Source organism: Prionailurus viverrinus, chromosome C1, assembly GCF_022837055.1.
Source record: "Prionailurus viverrinus isolate Anna chromosome C1, UM_Priviv_1.0, whole genome shotgun sequence".
Classification (NCBI taxonomy): domain Eukaryota; kingdom Metazoa; phylum Chordata; class Mammalia; order Carnivora; family Felidae; genus Prionailurus; species Prionailurus viverrinus.
The window spans coordinates 4,110,692-4,130,033 of record NC_062568.1 but is presented as its reverse complement, the minus strand read 5'-3'; the positions used below and the strand labels follow the sequence as shown (position 1 = coordinate 4,130,033).

The 19,342-nt window shown below is 44.0% G+C and overlaps 1 protein-coding gene across 1 annotated transcript in view; it reads right to left on the bottom strand.

The window, feature by feature from the left end:
- Positions 1 to 6,071: 6,071 nt before the first annotated feature.
- SLC16A14 (solute carrier family 16 member 14) overlaps positions 6,072 to 19,342 on the bottom strand; it is a 33,953-nt gene continuing 20,682 nt past the window's right edge. The window contains exons 4-5 of the mRNA XM_047872915.1: positions 15,928 to 16,905; positions 6,072 to 8,619 (exon numbers count right to left, since the gene is read on the bottom strand). Of these exons, the coding sequence (XP_047728871.1) occupies positions 8,468 to 8,619; positions 15,928 to 16,905 (1,130 nt within the window). The 3' untranslated portion in view covers positions 6,072 to 8,467. The remainder of the gene's footprint in view (positions 8,620 to 15,927; positions 16,906 to 19,342) is intronic.

Here is a 19,342-nt window from a genome sequence, read left to right as displayed (position 1 = left end):
TGCTGGGACCCTTGGGGGGGTCCCTCCTACCCTTTTGGCAGTCTGTGAGATCAAATATATTTTCACGATGATCTTAAGACATTATTTGACTTTTCCACTCATTCCTTCACAAGTGAACAGTGGAATTTTTCAGAGGCTACTTAACCTGTCATGATGTTAGTGCTCTGAGGGCTAGTGGAATGTATGCATGTAGATTTTTGTGTTTTCTAGAATCTTCTTAGGCAGTAGATTTAGGATATAAACAGGTTCAGTTGTCAGAGGCTGCCTCAGTTTGTTCTCAGGACTTCTCCTGTGCTCTTGCTAGCAAATTTTGTGGTACCTCTTGTAATTTAGGTAATCTCATTATTATCGAATAAATCATTTTGATATCCTGAAGTTCTCCTACGTGGAAACACAGCAAGAGGTAGGTATGCTTTGTTGTTTTATTTTACAATGTAATTTAAAAATATCCTTCCAGGGGCGCCTGGGTGGCACAGTCGGTTAAGCGTTCGACTTCAGCCAGGTCACGATCTCGCGGTCCGGGAGTTCGAGCCCCGCGTGGGGCTCTGGGCTGATGGCTCAGAGCCTGGAGCCTGTTTCCGATTCTGTGTCTCCCTCTCTCTCTGCCCCTCCCCCGTTCATGCTCTGTCTCTCTCTGTCCCCAAAATAAATAAACGTTGAAAAAAAAATTAAAAAAAAAAATAAAAATATCCTTCCAAACGGTTTATAAGTTTTAAACTTTTGTAAAACTCATGATTTTAGAATTTAATAGCATTTTATTCTAAGATTTTTAAATTTACTTATACTTTTATTATATTCAAGGCTGGATCATTAGCTTTAAAAAAGGGAGATTAGAAAGCTTGCTTTCTTAGCCCACAGCTGCACCATCCAAACCTAAAGATGCTGAAAAAGATGAAATACTGAAATCTGTTTAAAAAGAGTGTAAATACGAAACAAAATATTTCTCAAGATTTATCTTTTTCCTTGGCTTTATGATGTTAAAATTTTACCTTTTCGGGGCCTCTTAAAGTTGCAGCACCATTTTGAGAATAATAACGTAGAGTTTAAAGAAAAGCGAACTGAATATTTTAAATGTAGATGTGATGAGTTCATTAAAAGCCAAAAATTGATCATTACAGCCTTTCAGACGCGAAACGCAAAAGCCATTGAAGCCCCGCGCGGGGAAGTGACTGTGCTGAGCCGTCTGGAGACAGCACAGACGCCCCATGCAGCTGACGCTGCTGGATGCCTTCTGGATGGAGAGTCAGCAAAAGGAACCACAGCAATGCCACTTTCTAATGATACGGTAGCTTGTCAAATTAGAGATTTAGTTGCACACATGAAGGCTGAGTTAGTATCTTCTGTGCAGAATTGGACTTTTGTCTTACACGTGGACAAATGAATAGAAGTGGCCGGACTCACCATTTTGCTTGTATTCATCCAGTATCAACACCAACTAGTTCAAGGTCTTCTTTTTTTCTTTCTTTTCTTTTCTTTTCTTTTCTTTTCTCTTCTTTTCCTTTATTTTATTTTATTTTATTTTATTTTATTTTATTTTAGAGAGAGCCTGAAAGCAAGGGAGAGGGGCAGAGGTATATAGAAAGAATCCCAAGCAGGCTCCACACTCAGCATGGAACCCGACACAGGGCTCGATCCCATGACCCTGGGGTCACGACCTGAGCCCAAAATCAAGAATTGGACATTCAACCAACTGAGCCACCCAGGGGCCCCCGAGATGTTCTTTGATGTGAATTCTTGTAAACAAACTCAGATGGTGCTACAACATTCAAAATATTGAACAGCTTTATTCACTCTCGTGGCTGATCCTGGAGCAACTGTGTTGATGCTTGCACTGACTGTGCAAAAGCGATGGTGGGTCAGCGGCCAGTGCCTTAGCACAAGTCAAAGGAGTGACGACAGAATGTGCTGGAAGCCACTGTATTTCCCACTGCCAGGTGCTTGCAGTCGAATAATGGGCAGATTCACTTACGGATATCTTTGATGAAGTAGTAAAAATTATTATCTGTTATTTATTAAGTCCTTACCTTGAGTCCACATCTTTTTAAATTTTTTTTTCAACGTTTATTTATTTATTTATTTATTTTTTTGGGACAGAGAGAGACAGAGCATGAACGGGGGAGGGGCAGAGAGAGAGGGAGACACAGAATCGGAAACAGGCTCCAGGCTCTGAGCCATCAGCCCAGAGCCTGACGCGGGGCTCGAACTCACGGATCGCGAGATCGTGACCTGGCCGAAGTCGGACGCTTAACCGACTGCGCCACCCAGGCGCCCCTCATCTTTTTAATATTCTGTGTGACAAAATGGGAAGGTATACACAAAGAACAGCTGCTGGAAATCAAAGTCCAGTGGTTGTCTTGGGGAAAAGCACGTCTGTACCTAAGCTGCAAGCTGAACTTACTGCCTTTTCCATGAAATACAGTGTTTACATTTGGCAGACACATTATTGAAAAGTGAGGCTGTCCCTTCAAGGAAAATAAGTGCAGTATTTGTTGCCAATGATGATATTGAAGCTTTCGAAAGGAAATTAGAATTTCGGATAATTTATATCAACCTCCATGAGCTTGTCCACTTGCCAATTGAGATAGAATTTACCTACCATAAAACTTACCCTGTTAAAGTGTATAATTCAGTGGTTTTTATATATTTGCAAAATTATGCAACAATCAGCTAATTCCAGAACGTTTTCATCACACTGAAAAGATACCCTATTAGCCGTGCCCACTGGCACTCCCTCCACACACCCCTTTCCTTCCAGCCTCAGGCAACCATTAATATGCTTTCTGTCTTTATAGATTTTTGCCTATTCTGGATATTTCATATAAATGGGATGACACAATGATCATGTGAGTTTTAAACATATTGTGTGAGATATAAAAACATTCGGGAGAGCCATAACTCTCCTGGCGGACCAATATTTTCCGAATGACGAAAGCATTATGTTACAAAATTGTAAGTGGGCAAAAGATCCATCCAACATGCAAGGCAGGTCAACGGCTTCTAATGTAAAGATGGTGCAAAAAGTTGGTGACACCAGGTCAGATTCCACGTTGCAACTAACCAAGAAATACCACATTGGGGCGCCTGGGTGGCGCAGTCGGTTAAGCGTCCGACTTCAGCCAGGTCACGATCTCGCGGTCCGGGAGTTCGAGTCCCGCGTCAGACTCTGGGCTGATGGCTCAGAGCCTGGAGCCTGTTTCCGATTCTGTGTCTCCCTCTCTCTCCGCCCCTCCCCCGTTCATGCTCTGTCTCTCTCTGTCCCAAAAATAAATAAAAACGTTGAAAAAAAAAAAAAAAGAAATACCACTTGTTGAGTTTTGGCACGGTATTCAAAAAGAATCTACAATTATCTGAAGAGACTATTAAATACTCCTCCCCTTCCCAACTACATATTGGGAGAAGGCTGAACTTTCTTCATGTATGTATGTCAATGAAAACCACATATCACGACAGATCAAATGCAGAAGCAAATATGAGAATCCAGCTGTCTTCTATGAAGCCAGATATTAAAGAGATTCACAAAAATGTAAAAGAATGCCACTATTCTTTTTTATTTTTAGGAGAGTGTGAGTGGGGGAGGGACAGGGGGAGAGGGGCACAGAGAATCCGAAGCGGGCTCCACACTGACATCAGCAAGCCTGATGCAGGGCTCCAACCCACGAACCGTGAGATCACGACTTGAGCTGAAGTCAGATGCTCAACCAAGCCACCCAGACGCCATTACAATGCCACTATTCCTACTAAAAAAATTTAGAGGGGAAAATATGGTCACTTTCCATAAAAATGTGTTATTTACATTAACATAGTAGGCTTCTTATTGTTATTCCAAAATGAAGTAATATAGGCATATTTTCAAAAATGTCTCACTTTTCATTTCTAACATGGTAAATATCAGCAAGACATCCCAACCCCCCCCCCCAAAGGATCTTTGGGTGTTGATTTGTTTTTAGGAGTGCCAGGGGGCCCTGAGACCCAAGAGTTTGAGGATTAAGTCCGGCACTTGTAGTCTGTATCTTTCACTTGACCAAGTAGATACACTTAGCTTTATTGAACCTCTGTATCTTTATTATCAGTTACAGTTTCATTTAAACGGGTCATGAATCCAATTTCCCCCAGCTTTGTGATAACACTGGGACATTCAGTGCTTTGCAACAGCAACTTCCATCTACACACAAGCCACTCAAGGGCAGGAGGTTTACATCGGCCTGTCGTGTTCTTATAAAAGCCTAGTTTACATTTCTTGATTGGAAGAGAACCATGGAAACAGAAAGACTTAGTAGAATTAAAATATTACACAGTATGAGTGCTCCAAAGATAGTGATTGACCAGAATGTTGTATAAAAGGAAATAATCAATGCGAGAGTCAGGACAAGTGGATGAAATTGATTAGAAGGTTTTGATCTTTTTTTAATTAAAAAAAATTTTTTTTTAAACGTTTATTTTTGAGACAGAGAAACAGAGCATGAACAGGGGGAGGGGCAGAGGGAGAGGGAGTCACAGAATCTGAAACAGGCTCCAGGCTCTGAGCTGTCAGCACGGAGCCCAATGCGGGGCTTGAGCTCATGGACCGTGAGATCATGGCCTGAGCCAAAGTCGGATGCTTAACCGACCGAGCCACCCAGGTGCCCCTAGAGGGTTTTGATCTTAAATACTGTGAGAGTGGGTCTCCAATTTCAGCGTGCATAATAATCAGCTGGTAAGCTTATCTAAGAGGCAGGTTTTGGGGGCTTGCGTGGCTGTTGGTTAACTGTCCGACTTCGGCTCAGGTCATGATCCCATGATTGGAGAGTTTGAGTCCCACATCGGGCTCTTCGCTGACAGCATGGAGCCCTACTTGGGATTCTTTTTCTCTCTTTCTTTTTGCCCCTCTGCTGCTACTCTCTTTCTCTCTCAAAAGAAATAAACATGAAAATAAATAAATACATTATAAAAAATAAATAAAAGGTAGGTTTATTGGCCTCATCCCACAAGATTCTAATTCATTAGATTCAAAGAAAATCCAGGAATCTGCATTTGAAATAATTTTGAGTGCCCCCCCCCCGGGTGCTCAGTCAGTTAAGCATCCAACTCTTTATCTGGGCTCAGGTCATGATCCCAGATTCATGGGACTGAGTGTGAAGCTTAAGATTCTCTGTCTCTCTCTCCCTCTGCACATCTCCCCACGCTCTCTCTCTCTTGCTTGCTCTCTAAAATAAAATAAATAAAAATAATTTTGGATACAAGTTTTAAATTGAGACAGCATTATGTGCATGAGGAACAAAGTCATACCCATACCGGTTCCCAAACCTCCCTCCTCAGAGCTGACCTCTGTTGGTGTTTTCTTACATTTCCTTCCAGAAATATATACCTATACAAGCCATATGAATAATGTTTATTTGGTATTAACAAAAACATAATTGGGAGCACATTAAACATATTTTATCTCGTCTTTTTCCGTTAGCAATATATCTTGCATAAGGTTTTCTAATTTTACAGATGGGGCTTTTTAAAAAAAATAGTTGCATAAATACCACACTTTATTTTACAGTTCCCTATTGATGGACATTCAAATTGTTTCCAGTCTTTTCTATAACAAACAACAACTCAAAAGTCTTTGTTCATTTGTAGGAAAAGTTTTTAGAAATGCAATTGCTAGATTAAAAGGCATATACATTTCAGATTTAATAGCTGTGCTTGGCATTTCTTTCTTTTTTTTAATGTTTTATTTATTCTTTGCAGAGAGAGGGAGCATAAGCGAGGGAGGGGCAGAGAGAGAGAGGGAGACACAGATTCAGAAGCAGGCTCCAGGCTCTGAGCTGTCAGCACAGAGCCCGACGCGGGGCTCGAACTCACAGACCGCGAGATCATGACCTGAGCCGAAGTCAGACGCTCAACCGACTGAGCCACCCAGGCACCCCATGGGCTTGGCATTTCTAACGACCACCTTACGTGATTCTCTCCAGGTGGTTCTATGACCACATCTAGAGAAAAAACTGTTCCAGGGGAAGGAACCAAACAGATGATCATCGGTTACATTTTAGGACTTTACCCCGCTAAAGCCAAGACAATAGAGATTTTACATAAAAACACAATGACCGTCTTTAAAGAGGACAAAATTTATTTCATCTTATGTAAAGAAAAGTCGCTTGGATATGTGTGTGTGGAGGGGAACACTATAAAGCACGTGGTATAAATATACAATGAACCATTTATAATATTGCCAACTGTGAATAATAACATCGTTTAAACAGGAAGTGTTAATATGCTTGCTGTAATTCTTCATAGCATTCTCTTTTATTCTGTTGTCCACATGAACGCTGCAAGCAGGTTTTACTGTTTTTGTAAAATAGGAGCTTCTGATCTGGTAGAAATCACCCTTCCACAAATGCAGAAAGTCAACGAACAGCTGTATGAACTGCACCTCAGCGGGTCTAACTTGGGCGTAACGAAAGCCGGGGAACTGGATAAAAAGTTCATGTTTGTGATGCACAGCCAGCAGTGTGAACAGCAAAATGCATGGTCTATAGCACCATTCAAAATACTGAACACCGCCTCTTGTTCATTTGGTGTTGTCTGAACATGAAAGTAATGGAAGGCTTGTAGTCAGTTTTAAAACACATGTTTTGTTTTTTTCCTCAATCTAGTTATCTGATATTACAGTAAATACATATAGAGAGAGCATTGCCTCAGGATTTAAGAATACCTTTATCAAAATAGACAGCTGGATTCTTAAACAGCAGCCAAAGCTGTAATGATAACAAATGGGTCGTTGTGTTGAACCAAATGAAGTATGCATGCAATTTATTGTCTATAACAATTTACAGGCGATTCTTGAGTCATTAGAGGTAATATTGAGTGTGCATACTAACTATGCTTTTGTTTCTCCTTTCCATTAGCTGCCTTTTATTATTATTGTGATTTTGGTGGTCCCTTTAATCACACAACTCCTCCCACGAGACATCGGAACAGGAAATAATGGAGACAAAACAAAAAGGAAATTTGTCCCCGTAATCCCTTGTCGACAGCTCTGAAGCGTTTGGTGGAGGAAAAACCTGAAACTATTGGCTAAAACGAAGCTTGGGGTAACATTGTGTGATTCCAAATGTTAGTACTGTCCCTGCTTCTAATTACCAAGGATAACAGAATGGTCTGTGCTCACTTTAGATAAATTTGACCCAAGACATTGGGCAATGATATTAAAGGATTTTTACGTGTGTGAGGAGCAAATTGTAAGTAGAAATTTACACGGTTCTAAAATATGTGTAAACAAGTGAGGCGGCCAGAAATTTCAAAATCTGGGAAGAACATTCTGTAGTCCGAAAACTGTTCTGGCTTAGAAAAATAAACGTCTCAGATAAAGGAAGAGCATTATTTGATGTCATGGACCACAGTTATCTTTTGCGCACGAAATCAGTCAAGAGAACTATTTTTGGAACCTCGACGAGCTCAGGCAAATGAACTGTCTCCCTAACAAGAGACTCTGGAGCAGGGCTACTGGTTAGCACTACTCCATTGTCAGGTGCACAGACATCTAGACTAAGGGAATTCTGTTTATGAACCTCACAATTTGATAGTCTCACATTCTGGATTAGTAACACACTTTAAAAATGATTAACTGCCAGCTTTAGATACCGGCCAGCAATTACTCTCTGCTTGATTTATTGGGTGGGAGAAATCCAGAAAAAAATTTTTTTATAAACCCCAGATCATGCTCCCAAAACGAAGAGGCCAATGATATGAATAAAAGTGCTTGAATCATAGCCCTTGATTCAATGTTCGTGTGACAAATACGACCTCTCACTAAGGAAATCATTATTATTTATCTACGTTTTGTCTTAAGGTTCAGTTTATAGCTAGATATTGAGTCAGGATTGACGGCAGATGATTTTCTTAGAGGAAGATTTAGAAACCGTACTCCCCAGCTGCAGGATTCTTTCATAAAAATATAAACTGTGTTTCTCTGATTGTACTAAAGGTATTACTTTTGAAATTAGAGCCTGCTTTTCACTAGTAGATCAACAGCTCCCTGTAACAAGTTCTGAAACCTAGTTATACTCTTGTGCTTGAAACCCAGTCCTCTGTAAGCTTTCCAAAAGCATTCGGTTAATTTCCACCTTACAAAGAGTAGTTGAGTTGAAAAGATTTTATTCCCCGTGTTTGTTTCAAAAGCTGTAGCTAAAACCTTAGTCCCAGGGGATGATGAGAGAGAATAGTTTTTGTAAGGGCATTTCTACCGACTATTTAGTAGGGTGTCTTCGGAGGACATTGTCTTCTCTAAGACATATGCAGGCTTTAATACCTCCCAGTATTGCTTCTCCCCAAACGGAAAGGCAGTGCTGCTTTCGAACGAAGTCACGACCATGGCATTTACAAATGACGGTGCCCGTTACCATCCAAAGCCCTTCCCCACAATGTCACAGGCTCCTCACAGCAATCATGTGAGGTAGGCGTGGGTACCACAAAGAAATCTTACGGGAAACATAACATGACACTAAACATGGGAGCCATCCATGTATTTCTTTCTGGATTGTTCGATAATTTGAATACACGGTTGAATGAGTAAAAAGAGTATTCCTACCATGTAGAGTAAGCCACATATATAGAAGGAAAAATCGTATTTTTCTGTGATGTCATAGATCCAACCTGCAAAACCAAAAAAAGAATATATTCAGTGTAACATAGCTGATGAAAGTCAAGAACACAATTACTGCTCCTGTAAATATTTCTATAAGGATTTAGTTATAGGTCATGTAATACCCCAAACATTTCATTTAGCCATTTTTTAAAGGTTTTTTTTTTTTTTTGAATGTTTATTTTTGAGAGAGAGAGAGAGAGAGACAGAGCATGAACAGGGGAGGGGCAGAGAAAGAGGGAGACACAGAATCTGAAGCAGGTTCCAGGCTCTGAGCTGTCAGCACAGAGCCCGACGTGGGGCTCGAACCCACAAGCCGTGAAATCATGACCCAAGCAGAAATCGGACACTTAACCGACTGAGTCACCCAGGCGCCCTTCATTTAGCTATTTTTAAGCCCAGGCTACACAAGCCGGAGTTCTCGGTGCCTGGGAACGGCAGGCATTTTTCTCTGAGCTGCTAGGGCACCTTACAAAGTACTCAAGGCCTGGAAACAGTGGCTGGCTGACTGGGAGCCACTGGGAGGATGTGATGTGCAGCTCTCAGGGTCTCTCAGGCTGGCACAAAGCCAGCAGTTGAAAAGCGAACCCAATGATTTTCTTTTTCTCACAAATATAACCACCAATCTTTTCTCAAACTTTCAACGTTTATTTTTGGGACAGAGAGAGACAGAGCATGAACGGGGGAGGGGCAGAGAGAGAGGGAGACACAGAATCGGAAACAGGCTCCAGGCTCTGAGCCATCAGCCCAGAGCCCGACGCGGGGCTCGAACTCACGGACCGCGAGATCGTGACCTGGCTGAAGTCGGACGCTTAACCGACTGCGCCACCCAGGCGCCCCTCTCAAACTTTCAAAACCCTTCTGAAGGAGTTTCTGGTGTATACCAAAAAAGGCTGAGACATTTGAACCTTCATTCACTGTGGAGTGTTTGAGAGTAAACATCTATTCTATAAAGAATACAAGTTTCCATGTTTTATAAATTCATACTTACAGCTATAAAACGTTAATATATATATTATATAACTATATGTTATATTATATATATACATATTTATACATATATATATATATATATATATATATAACTTGAAATTGCCCAGGAGATAGCCTTCAATGCTGACTAGATTTTCAGTTTTCAAGAAATCATACTTTAATATTATAATCTAAAGCTTTCATACACTCATCATACTAGGCTGTAAAATGCTATTATAGTTCATGGATTCTAAGACACCATGAATTGCATGATGCATCATTATCTTATGTAGCAATAAGAAAGAAATATCCTTGTCGGTTGAAATACGACCCAGTGTCCCAGGGCTTTGTAAAATGTATTCCAATTTCAGAAATGTTAAAATGTGGAAGAAAAAAAAAAAAGGTCTCAGAAACTATGAAACACAGTTACACCCCAGTGATTAAATCTAAGAATTAGTCACATTTCATGGTCCCATGACATGCAAACCATGCAAGCTAAGAGGATTAAACTATCCACAAGAATTTCATTTATGGTAAAAATGTAAATTTTGAACATTCACTTCTTTTTCAGATGCACACGTACATTAGCAAAGACATAAGGAAGATAGAAATGATTTAATGATGAAAGGGAGTACTTCGTGACCACCTTTGAAAGCTATCTTTTCAAAACTATCTGGCAAATGAACGCATAAACGCAACTAAACCTCCCACCCACAAATAGCTACACAAAAGCAACTGTTCAATATGTCAAGCAGTGCTTCTGACTTCCTGGCTCTTGTCTTTATCTCTTCATTCATTGTATCTCCTGCATAATTAATGCGACCGGGTGAGTCAAGGTAGTCATAAGGAAAAGCAAACACTTGACAGCATGAAACATTGACATATTGTAACCGCTCAAAAGCGGTGGGCTCCCGATATACTTTACAAGTTAACCAACTTTTTTGAGTTTGTTCTTTGATAGAAACACACGAAAGAAGAAAATACCGGGCTCTTGAGATGTAGCTTAGTAAAATGCTCTCAGGTTTTCTTAATTTCTGATCCAAGACAAGAGGAACAAGGGAAGATTGAACATATACCCCAGAGACAGACGTGACTTCCGACGGAATCAGAAGGGACTCTGACACGGACAGGCGAACGAGACTGCACCCAACTTGGCTCTGTGTTACCGCCTGACACCTGTGCACCACTGTGACCTATGAAGGGCCTGCCTGCAGATGACGCGGTGCCCTGTCCCTACAAACGGATTATGTGACAGGACCATCTACAAGCTACAGTTAAAAACAATCGGTAAAACATAAATGAGGTTCCCATAGTCCACTCATCCCCTACGAATGGTGACCATGTCATTTCAATGGGTAAATCTGTGCTTCTCATATGACCGAGTGACAGGGTAGAAAGAATGACCAATGCCTGACAGCTGGAACGAGGTGACCCATCCCTGCTGCTGAACATGGGTCTCAGAAACAGGACAAGATCTTAACTGATTGGAAAATCAATTTGTATGCAGATCAGACCATTTATTTCCTTTACTTTTTTGTTTGAAGGGGTTGAAATAAGTTCCCAGGGCTCTGTGATGTGGCCCCTCCCTCCCCTGTAGCCCCAAGCTTAACCATGAGCACAAGCCACACTCAAGTTTTTATAGCTTCTTATTTATTTATTTAATTATCTTTTGAGAGAGAGAGAGAGAGAGAGCCAGCGCATGCACATGCATGCAAGCAGCGGAGGGGCAGAGAGAAAGAGGGAGAGAGAGAGAATCCCAAGCAGGCTCCACACTGTCAGCGCAAAGCCCGATGCAGGGGCTCGAACCCACGAACTGTAAGATCACGGCCTGAGCTGAAATCAAGAGTTGGACACTTAACCCACTGAGCGACCTGGGAGCCCCAACCTTTAGGATTTATTTTTAAATGACCCTGGTTCCTGCGGTTTCTCTTTGGCGCTGGTTTTAACCTTTCTTCCACTTTGAATTTAGGCCATCCCTGCATCAGATGCAAAGCAGGTCAGGAGAGACAGGGCTTTGCCACGTGCCTTGATCCTCAACACGCAGGGACGTAACCCTTCAGAGAAACGATGTTTCTGACAAGCTGCCCACCTCATTCATCCTTCACCACCTCTCCCTACAGGTCTGATCTCGGTTCCTCGGTTTGGAGACTGGCATCTTCGGCAACCTTGATTCAACCAATTCAAATCAACAGCTTCCAAGTAAAATCTGGTTCCCTATTAAATTGCATTCACTGTTCACTGGAGTCTGTCAAATGAGGAATGGTAGATGTTTTTCTTATTTATTAAATAGGTGTTCCCAGCTTTTGATGAAAAACACTGTTAATTGCTATATTTTAGGCAAACAGAGGAAGTATGTGTGTGCAGATTCTTAGTGAAATCTGGTGGCCACGTTTTGCTATATTTTACATTGGAAACTTCTAGAAAAGTATCTACTATTATTACATCTTTCAAAGAGATGAACTGAATGCCCAACAACGCTAGAAATGAATTAGATCAAAAAGTTCATGTTGCTAAATGCCAGGGCTGAAATGTCTGTTCAGTATCTTATTGTATATTCTTCTCCTAAATGGAACTGTGTGATCGTCTAACCTGCTACTAAATGGTACCAGATTTTTTAATGCCAGTAGAAATCACTTTGGCAAATGGGAAACATATTCATTTCTGAACCCATTAAAAGAGAAAAAAGTAATGTGAACAATCATCTTTCCTGTAGCAAACCCAGCTAAGTAATAATTTCTAGCCCACCTTGAATTTCTAGCAAGAATTTCATGTGGTAATTTGGTTACTCATATTGCCAGTCGCTTCTGAACTGTGATACACAAAAGACTAGGCTTCCATCCCATTGTGATGTTGGCTCCTTGGCCTGGAAAGTCAATGGATTAAATAAACACGGTGCAATTAGCCAATGATGTTGTCAGCATTCCTTAGTGCATGAGTTTGGTGCAAGACGAAGAAAGAAAATCCCCTTCAGTTGGTGGCCTAGAGACGCACAGCAGAACATTGATTTTACAGTCCCCAGGGCAGCCTTTGACATCCATTCATAGATGATTCTTAACCATTAATGCAGTGGTTTCTACCATCCATGGTGGGAACCTTGAAGCAGGCAGAGATAACACGTGATGATTTGAGGGTTGGGTAAAACTCCCTGCTCTGGTTCTAATTTCTTTCTCTTCCACTCCAAAAAGTGCCCTAGAATGCAAATCAGTGAGAAGGACGTGACCATGAGAATGGGATAAAGAAAGTATGCTGGCCAACTTTGGTGCTTTAGTTAACGTTGATCATGAATTGCACGTGCCACACGTCACAGCTGTGTTGTGGTGCTGCTATTGAAATCTGGCGGATCAGTATAAAAATAACCCCAGACTGACCATTAGAAGCAGAAAATATGTGGGGCACCGGGGTGGCTCAGTCGGCTAAGCGTCCGGCTTTGGCTCGGGCCATGATCTCACGGTTCGTGGGTTCGAGCCCCATGTCGGGCTCTGGGCTGACAGCTCGGAGCCTGGAGCCTGTTTCGGATTCTGTGTCTCCCTCTCTCTCTGCCCCTACCCCGCTTGCGCTCTGTCTCTCAAAAATAAATAAATGTAAAAAAAAAAAAAAATTGTTTAAATAATGAAAAAAAAGAAGCAGAAAGTACACCTGGATCATGAAAAGAACCGTCAACGACAGATTCCGTTTCCAAATACAATACATCTGAAGAACTTTCAACAAGAGAGTGGGTGAGCCACTGATAATATCCCCATCCCTTTAATGGATATTTCGGTTTAACATCTCTAGGAAGTATCATTGGTTGCCTGATCCAACCCCCAATCTCAATTCTTTTCTCCTTTCCTTCCTCTACTACAGAGGCTAGAAAGCAAAATACAGTTCCCTCGAAGCTTGGACTGGCTGTGTGACACAGTTCTGGCCGGTCAGATGGAAATGGAAGTCGGCTGAAACTGAGCCTTTCTTCCCATCCTCCTCCTTATTATAAATGAAGATGTAGGGGCTGGAGCTGCAGCTGTCATTGTGCGGCCATGAGGCAATTAGCATAAGGAAAAGGCCAGAAGGATCTTGGAGACGCTGTCCCTATACCATCCAGTATCTCTGATTTCTGATTATGGGACACAACTAAATCTCTGTTTAAGCTACCATTGGTGGGGTGCTCTCTTACAGCCAACTGCATCCCTGAGAGGAAATTCTGCATGAGATCCCTGAGCAAGTTCTAGCTTTCCAGCTACCAGTTTGGTTTGCTACACTGCCTGTTAATCACTGTCACCTAGAAATGCTGCACCCGCATGTCTGTGTATGGACAGAGAACGGGAGCAGCCCCCCGTGTAGCCGGTAGGTTTCCTAAACTGAGTCTTGGGTCTAAACCTTTACCAGCCAGTGCTATCAGCTGTATAGGCAAAAACCCATGATTTCTTGAATTTCACATTCTGTGGGGGACTTAAAAATGAATGTGTTGACACAAGCCTTCTGCCAGTGGGGTCGGAGGATAGGATATGACTGTATGATCCCTAGAGAGACTAGGAAGGAAAGGGCGGGGAGGGCTTTGTCCTGCAGCCATGGGGTTCTTTGGTAGAGGTATTCCTGCAGAGGATATGAGAATAAAGGGCCAGGAGGGGCCAGGCAAGCAGGGGGTGGGGGCACCCGAACGGGTGAGGCTCTACCAAGTCACTTGAAATCACTGCACAAAAGCTCGGGCAGCTTTGATGACAGCTACCGGCCGTGACCTCGCAGCCCTGTCAGCCACCTCTAGGTGGCACCTATGTGTTGATGTCTGGCCCCAGCCCCTGCCACACTATGTGGGCTCCTGCCTCCAATCTTTGGACAGAGTTGACTTCGTCACCTTCGCCCAGTACCTGGCCTCTTGGGGGCTGAGTCTACCTGCTGATATGTTTTCCACAAACAACAGGTTCAGAGAGATCCCGGCTGCCCTAGGACTCCTGAGTACCCGTGATTTCTGGTACGCCTACTGCGGGAAGCAAGTTCCTCACTGAACGCAGGTGAACGCGTGGGAGAGAGCTGGCCCTGGATGTTGTCAACTGGTGGCCTCTGGGCCTCTGGCGGGCAGAATGCCCCAAGTCTCCCCAGCTGCTCCCGTCCTAGTCCCTGGAACCTGTGAATGTTACCTTACGTGGCAAAAGAGACTTGGCAGATGGGATTGAGTTAAGGATCTCGCGACGGGGATTATCCTGGACTGTGCAGCAGAGCCGATGTAACCCAAGTGAAGGAAGGGAGCAGGAGAGTCAGAATCAGAGGAAGATGAGAAGCTGCTTAGAAGGTGCAGGAAGGGGCTAAGAACCACAACTGCAGGCAGTCTCCAGAAGCTGCCACGGGGAAAAAAATGGGTGCCTCCACGCATCTTCCAGAAAGAAGGCGGTTCTGCGGCCACCTTGCCTGTAGCCCGCTGGGATCCAATTTAGCCTTCTGACCCCTACAGCTATAAGGTAATAAGTGTGTAATGTTTTAAGCCCGTAAGTCCGTGGCAGTTATCAGAGCAGCGACAAGAAACTGCTACCGGGCTAGACCCAGCTCCTTGGTGTGTCCCATGGGACCTACGCGCAGTGTCTTAAACATCTGGAAATGTCATGATAATGACGCTTACCATGATGAGCAGTCCATAATGTACATAATTGTGGAACCACTATGTTATACACCCGAAACTAATATAATGTTGTGTGTCAACGATACTTCAATTAAAATAACATAGGGGTGTCTGGGTGGCTCCATTGGTTAAGCGTCCAACTCTCGATTTCGACTCAGGTCATGGTCTCACGGTTGTGAGATGGAACCTGGCGTCGGGCTCCACACTGGGCACGGAGCCTGCTTGGGATTCTCTCTCTCTCTCTCTCTCTCTCTCTCTCTCTCTCCACCTCTCCCCTGCTCATGCTCTCTCTCTCTCTCAAAAAAAATTTTTTTTAAATTTAATTAAGACAAATCTGGAAACGTCACCTAAGAGCTCAATTCCTAGTTTTCCTTTGGAAACAGCAGCAGCAGCAACAACACTAACGATAGAGGATCTGGCAACAATTTTCCAAATTTCTTGGTGACCGAGATCTGCTGGAGGTGGGCGGAGGCTGCCTCCTCCAGATGGGGTAGGGCTTCTGTGCGATTCCACTGCCCACTTACTTTACTAGCCCGGCTGCTTAACTTGCGGATACAGATGGGAAGTTCATCTCATTCTACCTGAAAGAAGGACCGTTACCTTGCTAACGTTTACAAATGAGAAGCTGGGGGGCCCAGAACGGGAAGAAAAAGACGCACGTGCACAAACGGGAACTTCTTTCTTGGACTTCAAAGCGCAAATGAGAACACACCCAGCTCTCTACATGTGCTCGAAGCTCTGAAAACCTCTCATGGTTTACCTGCAAACGGTGGCCCGAGCAGCGCGGAAATGCCATTGGCACAGATGATGATGCCGTAGGCGTTGGCCAGGTGCTCGATCCCAACCAAGTCTTCAGTCACTACGGGCATCAGGGAGAAATAACCACTGGAAAACCCTATCAGGGCGCAGATGACCGCCAGGCCGGCGTACGTGTGCACCAGCGGCAGGATGAAAATACTGAGGACGAGGGTGAAGTTGGCCATCAGGAAGACGTTCCAAACGCTGATGCAAGGTAAGTCGGCCACAACGCCCAGGATCACTTTTGCAAAGATATGCACTATTGCTATAATTGAGGTCAGAGGGAAAACATCGTTTTGCTCGGATAAATTATACAAATTGACTATTTCTGGGAGGTGGATGAAGGGGACGACAAAGCTGCTGTAGGCAAACAGAGCCCAGAAAATGAAGGCGACAAACATCCGATTAGTGAAGAGCGAGGCTGCTCCAAAATAGCCCGAGTACCAGGCTCGGAAGCCCTTCTTGACTCTCCTGGTCAGCTGGCTCGCCGTCTTCAGGACCCGAAAGGCGCCCATGTTCTGGCCGTGCCCTGCCTTCTCTTGGCCCGCCTGGGCGGGGAGGTCCCCGAGGGTCTCCTCATTCCTGGGCCCGCCACCCTTCTCTTTTGCTCCGTCCAACTGTCCGCTTGACTTGGATCCAGGGGACTGAGCCGGGACCACCTGTGGATCCTTCCCTCCACGGTCGTCGTTGAGCTCCTTCCCAGGAGAGAGGGGCCTCATAAGCGCCCCGCAAACACACAAGTTCAAGGACACAGCGCCTTGGATGAACATCGCGTTCCGCCAACCGTACTCCGCGCACAGGTACTTGAGCAAAACCGTCATGAGGAAGGTGCCAAACCCCGTCCCGGTGGTGCTGAGGCCCTGGGCAAGGGCGCGTCTCTTCTGAAAGTACCTTCCCACCATGACCACAGCCGGCAGGTAGGCCATCCCACTTCCAAAGCCTGCGCGGGTTGGACGGGGAGAAAAAGCACACAGCGCCACGTAAGTGACCGTCTCCAGACCTTGCAGCATTTCATTATCATAGTCTCTATACTATTCGGTTTTAACTTTTTTCTTTTTTTTTAATGTGTATTTATTTTTGAGAGAGACAGAGACAGAGTGTGAGCAGGGGAGGGGCAGAGAGAGAGGGAGACACAGAATCCGAAGCAGGCTCCAGGCTCCGAGCTGTCAGCACAGAGCCCGACACGGGGCTCGAACTCACAAACTGTGAGATCATGACCTGAGCCGAAGTCGGGCGCTTAACCGACTGAGGCACCCGGGCGCCCCTCTATGCTATTTTTTTTACACAAAGAAAGAATAATGTTCGTAACAAAGAAGCTCAGTGGGTAAGCCCGGAGCGGGTCATCCGTGGAAGTTTCTAGTCCCTCATTTCCCTATGAGGCTTTGCAGCATAGCTTACTCCAATAATGAAGTAAGCCAGCATGCTCACATCAGAAGATCCGAACGGATGCAGGCATGAAAAGATGGGTGACTGAACAAATAAATGGATGCCAAGGGCCCTGCTGTCAGCGCTAATTGTACTAAGTACCCGGGAAAGTATTTACGTACCAGCGGCCACAGAGCAATTCCAGGCAATTTGGAGAAGTCTCAGAAATGGGTCCATGTGTTCACAAATGTATAGGAAGAATAAAAGGAATGTACCCATAAATACACCCAGCTACTGGACGTGAGAACCACAGAATACTTACTTGTATCTCTGATTTTTACTGCTATCTTTCTCAGAAAACTGCAACAGTTTGTGTTTCCATTGACCAAATTAAAGTGCTGGTGGGGGAGACTGTGTGTGTTGGGGGCGGGGGGACAAGAGAGCTGGGCTTTCTACTTGCTCTTGCTACAAACCTAAAACGGCTCTAAAAAGTGAATTTGATTTGATTTTTTTTAAATTTAATTTTATTTTTTTTTAAATTTTTTTTTCAACGTTTTATTTATTTTTGGGACAGAGAGAGGCAGAACATGAACGGGGGAGGGGCAGAGAGAGAGGGAGACACAGAATCGGAAACAGGCTCCAGGCTCCGAGCCATCAGCCCAGAGCCCGACGCGAGGCTCGAACTCACGGACCGCGAGATCGTGACCTGGCTGAAGTCGGACGCCTAACCGACTGCGCCACCCAGGCGCCCCGAATTTGATTTTAAAAAATGAAATGAAATGAAACAAAATGCTGGCCAGGAGGTCGTGGTTTGCATTCTTAACTTATAGGTACAGTGAAAACCCTAAAAGCCACTTCAATGACCATGGGGCGCCATAGATGGGGCTAATGCGCCATAATGCTTAAGACGTCCTGACAGGAGAACGGCGGCATGATAGTACGAAAGAGACTTTGGCCGATGTCGCTCCCCAGAGCTGAAGCCTCCTTAGTTCAGCATCGTCTAATAGTTTCAGAATTACCTGAACTTAAAAGAAGACCAGAGCAGTCATGTACGCAAATACAATACGAACTACCATTAACTGAGAGCCAACAGTGGGCCAGTTGCTTTATAGGCTTTATTTGATTTGGGTTTCACAATAACCTGGAAATTAGCTGTGGTGTTGCCTCCCCCCCCCCCCTTTTTTTTTTTGAGGGAGAAAGAGAGAGAGTGAGACGGGGAGGGGCAGAGAGAGAGGGAGATTCTCAAGCGGCCTCCCAGCTCGGAGCAGGGCTTGACGTGGGGCTCAATCCCACGACCCCGGGATCACGACCTGAGCCCAAATCAAGGGTCAGATGCTCAACTGACTGAGCCACCCAGGCACCCCTGCTTCAGCCTGAGTTTCTAAAACCAGCCTCAAGAAGCCACCTGCCCCCTTTATTTACCTGAGAGCAGTGATATTTATAGCAACTGTCAGAAGGCAATGATCTTCAACGGGCTTCAGGTGGACACCCTTGTTTTAAAAACAATCAAGCTGGGGCGAGTGGGTGGCTCAGTCGGTTGAGCGTCTTGATCTTGGCTCAGGTCCTGATCTCACAGTTCATGGGGGAGAGCTTGGGACTCTCTCTCTGCCCTTCCCCTGCTCATGCTCTCTCTCTCTCTCTCTCTCTCTCTCTCTCTCTCAAAAATAAATAAATAAACTTAAAAAAAAAAAAAAGAACAATTAAGCTAGCTTCCAACTGATTCCCAGCAGAAGCAGGAACATGTCCCCAAGCCCCCTTGCAAGCCTCCATGAGGGTAATAATAATAATTTGCATTATGTGAGAAATGAGCAGGAAGAAAATGGCTATCCTTAATTTTGAACTAAACTCTAGATTAATCTTTATGATGTTTAAGTCCACAAACAAAACACCCAGAATCTGTCATATCCTAACATTCAAAGAGGCAGAGAAAAATATCCAATAGTCCATAAACACAATTCCTCCTCCCCCTGACTGTAAAGCAAATCCTGCATATATCATTTTGTGTGCAAATA